The 3,382-nt window shown below is 51.6% G+C and overlaps 1 protein-coding gene across 1 annotated transcript; it reads left to right on the top strand.

Moving 5' to 3' along the window:
* On the top strand, positions 1–1,208 carry LOC117189915. The gene is made up of 2 exons (XM_033394989.1): positions 1–162; positions 249–1,208. Exon 2 carries the CDS (start codon positions 296–298, stop codon positions 845–847), a length of 552 nt encoding a protein of 183 aa, XP_033250880.1. The 5' UTR covers positions 1–162; positions 249–295; the 3' UTR covers positions 848–1,208.
* The last annotated feature ends 2,174 nt before the right edge of the window (positions 1,209–3,382 follow it).

Here is a 3,382-nt window from a genome sequence, read left to right as displayed (position 1 = left end):
GTGGCCGCAGGACTGGAGCCCACACAGCCGATCGGCTTCCTGCAGCTCTTACGCTTCTCCACCTGCGGGGAGATCGCGTGGCTCTTCTTTGGGTTCCTCATGTGCTGCGTCAAGGCGTTGACCCTGCCCGCAGTGGTCATCATTTACAGCGAGTTCACAGCAGTGAGTACCGGGCACAGATACTCCCGCAGATGCAGATTCAGATACTTCAACCACAATCTCTCTCCCTTCGATTCTCGATTCCGTAGCCCTCTCCGCTGCCACGAACATCACCACGCTGTCGTTTCCCTTCACGATGGCCAACAGCAGCGGCGGCGGGTACACCATTCCCACGGGGACCCTGAGCATCCTTCCCATCGCGGCGAACGCCCAGCTGCCGACCATCACGACAACGGCCAGTGGCTACGAGCCCAATGACATCATCACCACGATCCCCGTCTCGCTCTCCATTCAGCGCTTCCCCTCGTCCCTGTCCATAGTGGACCTGGCCCAGGAGCAGGACGGCTACAGCAACAGTGGCTCCAGCAACGGCATGACCGTGGGGCCGGGGGCGGGCGGCGGCGGCGGCATCACCCTCCTGTCCGTGAAGCCCCTGAACGGCAGCGGCAACGGCAACATTTCGCGGAACAGCAGCTTCAGTCTGAGCTTCAACCTGCAGGACCCCACAGTGCGCTCCTCGGTGCGTTCGGCAGGAGCCCCCACAGTGGATACAGTGGACAACTCTTCATCCGGTGGCACGATCGCCCTGCCCCAGAGCGGCGCCACGGCAACGGCAACGGCCACGAGTGCTACCTCAACCCTCGCCAAACACAGTCCCGAGGCCAAGACAGGAGAGGTCTATGTCTGAGCGGAGGAACAGGACACCTATTCCGACCCATCCACTGGATTATAGCTTTCGTCGTAGGTTTAAGCACCCCCTTCCAGAACCACTGATACGATATTATCATCTAGGAAAGAGAACAAAACAAGAGTAATCCTCTCTTCGGATTGTACATACATATGCACACATCAATATACATACATATATAGCCCACAGACGATATCGTATCGTAATGGATCGTATCGTACGGCACACGCGAGTCTTTCTCGATAGTTGGGCGAATAAATTACGAATAAAATCTTTACCAAGAGAATCTCCATTATATTACCCGTGCAAACATTGGACCGTGTAAATACTTTGGAACCCTCCCCCTCCCCCTCTCCACAAAAAACATAATATGTGATATGCGATTATTGTATGTGTTTTTTTTTTTGATCAAGCTATAAAATTTGTGCATCTTTAGGATTAATGTGGAACCAATCCATGTAGAGGATGGTAGAAGAACACAGATCTAAGAAATTCTAGGCTCCTTTGTACAGATACAGCCACAACGACGACGAGGTGCTAATTGCACCTACTTCTGACGACTTCGGACCACGCCAATTTCGTCGACCAGGGGGGACGACGGGGTCGGCCGGTATGCAACGCAATGTCTTTACAAGCATTGTGTTTTGCTATGCCGGCCGATGCTCTGCTGTTTCTTGTCTTCCCTGTAATTATAGAAAAAGATATAGAAATTATTTTAAATTGTTATGTTTATTGTTATATTGTAAACGTAAATCAATTGTACCTGTTTTGTCTCGTCTTTGTTCCAGTGTAGTATCTCTTTTATTACCTGTTTTTCCGTCGTCTTCACTCCAGTCTACTACTTATCTGTATTGTTATTTCTGCAAGTGCTTGTCTCTTTTTATTTAGTATATTTCCTCTTATTTTCCACGCAGAACACCTGCATTGTTTACCTTTTCTCTTTATCTATTCCTCAATTGACTACGTGTTGCAACACTGCACTTTCTGAATTTTCGATCTCATTTCTTTAACCCCTTCTTCCCCCCCCCCCCCCCCCATTGTTATTTTCGTAATTAGTGCGGTTCTCCGACACCCCACTACAAAATTATTACAATCTGTGATAAATCTTCGGCGGCAACGGTGCTGACAATTGATTATCGGTTTCAAATCGACTTTCAAATCAGCATCAGTTGCCGCCACACCACCACTACGGCCTAAATTGAGCCAAAAATGCTAGTCTTCGCATAAAACAACTACGCCCCCTATAAACTGCCCGCCCACATGTACATGCTACATTCCTAGTCGTCTGCCCTCAGCTGGCGGCAAGGGTAGTAGAGGGGACTGAAGACCACATACCGCATTACAGCCAACAAAACATCAAGTTGACGAACTCACAGGGGATTGCAAATCAAATTTTAAGTTAGGGAGAATTACAAAGAAGAGACAGCATACTTTTGAGCGTGGCCCCACTTCACTTTCTTGACTCACACCACGCACACACACACACTTGCAAATGGAGAGTCGTGTCGTGAACGTTGTGGAGTCGAGACGTGTCTGAGGTTTAGTCCCTCCGTCAAAGTGCCGAATATTTTGTCCCTCTCTTTTTCTTTTTCCCTTCAGCCTTCTTTTTTCAGCCGGGAGTATACCGGGGGATACAGGATCTGTGGCAACCGCGACAATGGTTCGGCGCCGAATGCCGCCGCGAGCCTGCAAGAGCAAGAGCTAGAGCGCCGCCAATCCCAGTCTTAGTCCCAGCCGCCTGGCCAAGAAGCCCAGCCTGACGCCGACCACCGGTTCTCAGGCGCCATCGCAGACCATCGCAAAGTCGAGGCCCACCGGTCTCGAGACGATTTTTGAACGGCCCGGCAATGAGGACGACGGGCCCACCAGCAGCCATGCCGTGGCATTCGGCGAGTGCCAGCGCCGCGTCCTCGCCCTGGGTACGGGCGAAAAAAAAGAACCCTGTCGCAGAAGAGCTGCCTGAAGGTGCGCAACAACTTGGGCGAACGCAGCACCCGGCACATGATGACACTGCGGGCGTCCCGCACTACTTTGGACAGCGTAATGCTCGGGGGCTCGGACGATGAAGGCGAGTCGGTCGGAGTCGCTCCCGCAGTCGCTCCCGTAGCTGCTCCCGAAGTCGTTCCCGCTGGAGGAAATGCCGGTACAAATCAGCCGGCACCATTCATGCTGCGCACCAGCAGGAGGCTCAAGAGTCTGCCTCCGTTTTAGATTGTTGCACCTTCCACCCTCCAAATGATAGAAAAAGAATAAAGAAAAGAAAAGCAAAGAAAAGAAAAACCCTCTACAGAATGTCTCTTTTGCTCTCATTGTAAATTGAAGCGCCTCTTTCGGCGGAACCTACCCCAAGAGCGGAAAGCGGAGATGAATTAGAATTGTGAACCCCAAAGCGAGCGATTGATACGATACACTCACGAGTACTCATGCCCAAGCCCGAGTACTCTGTCCAGCATCCACATCGGGGAATCAACATAAATGGGTGGCTCCGCGGACGGTGTTCCAGCAGTCGCGCTTGGGCGGTCCGAATGAGCAGTA

The sequence above is a fragment of the Drosophila miranda genome (genome assembly GCF_003369915.1).
Source record: "Drosophila miranda strain MSH22 chromosome Y unlocalized genomic scaffold, D.miranda_PacBio2.1 Contig_Y1_pilon, whole genome shotgun sequence".
Lineage (NCBI taxonomy): Eukaryota > Metazoa > Arthropoda > Insecta > Diptera > Drosophilidae > Drosophila > Drosophila miranda.
Note: the sequence above shows the minus strand (reverse complement) of the source record. Positions and strands in the feature narration are given on the sequence as shown.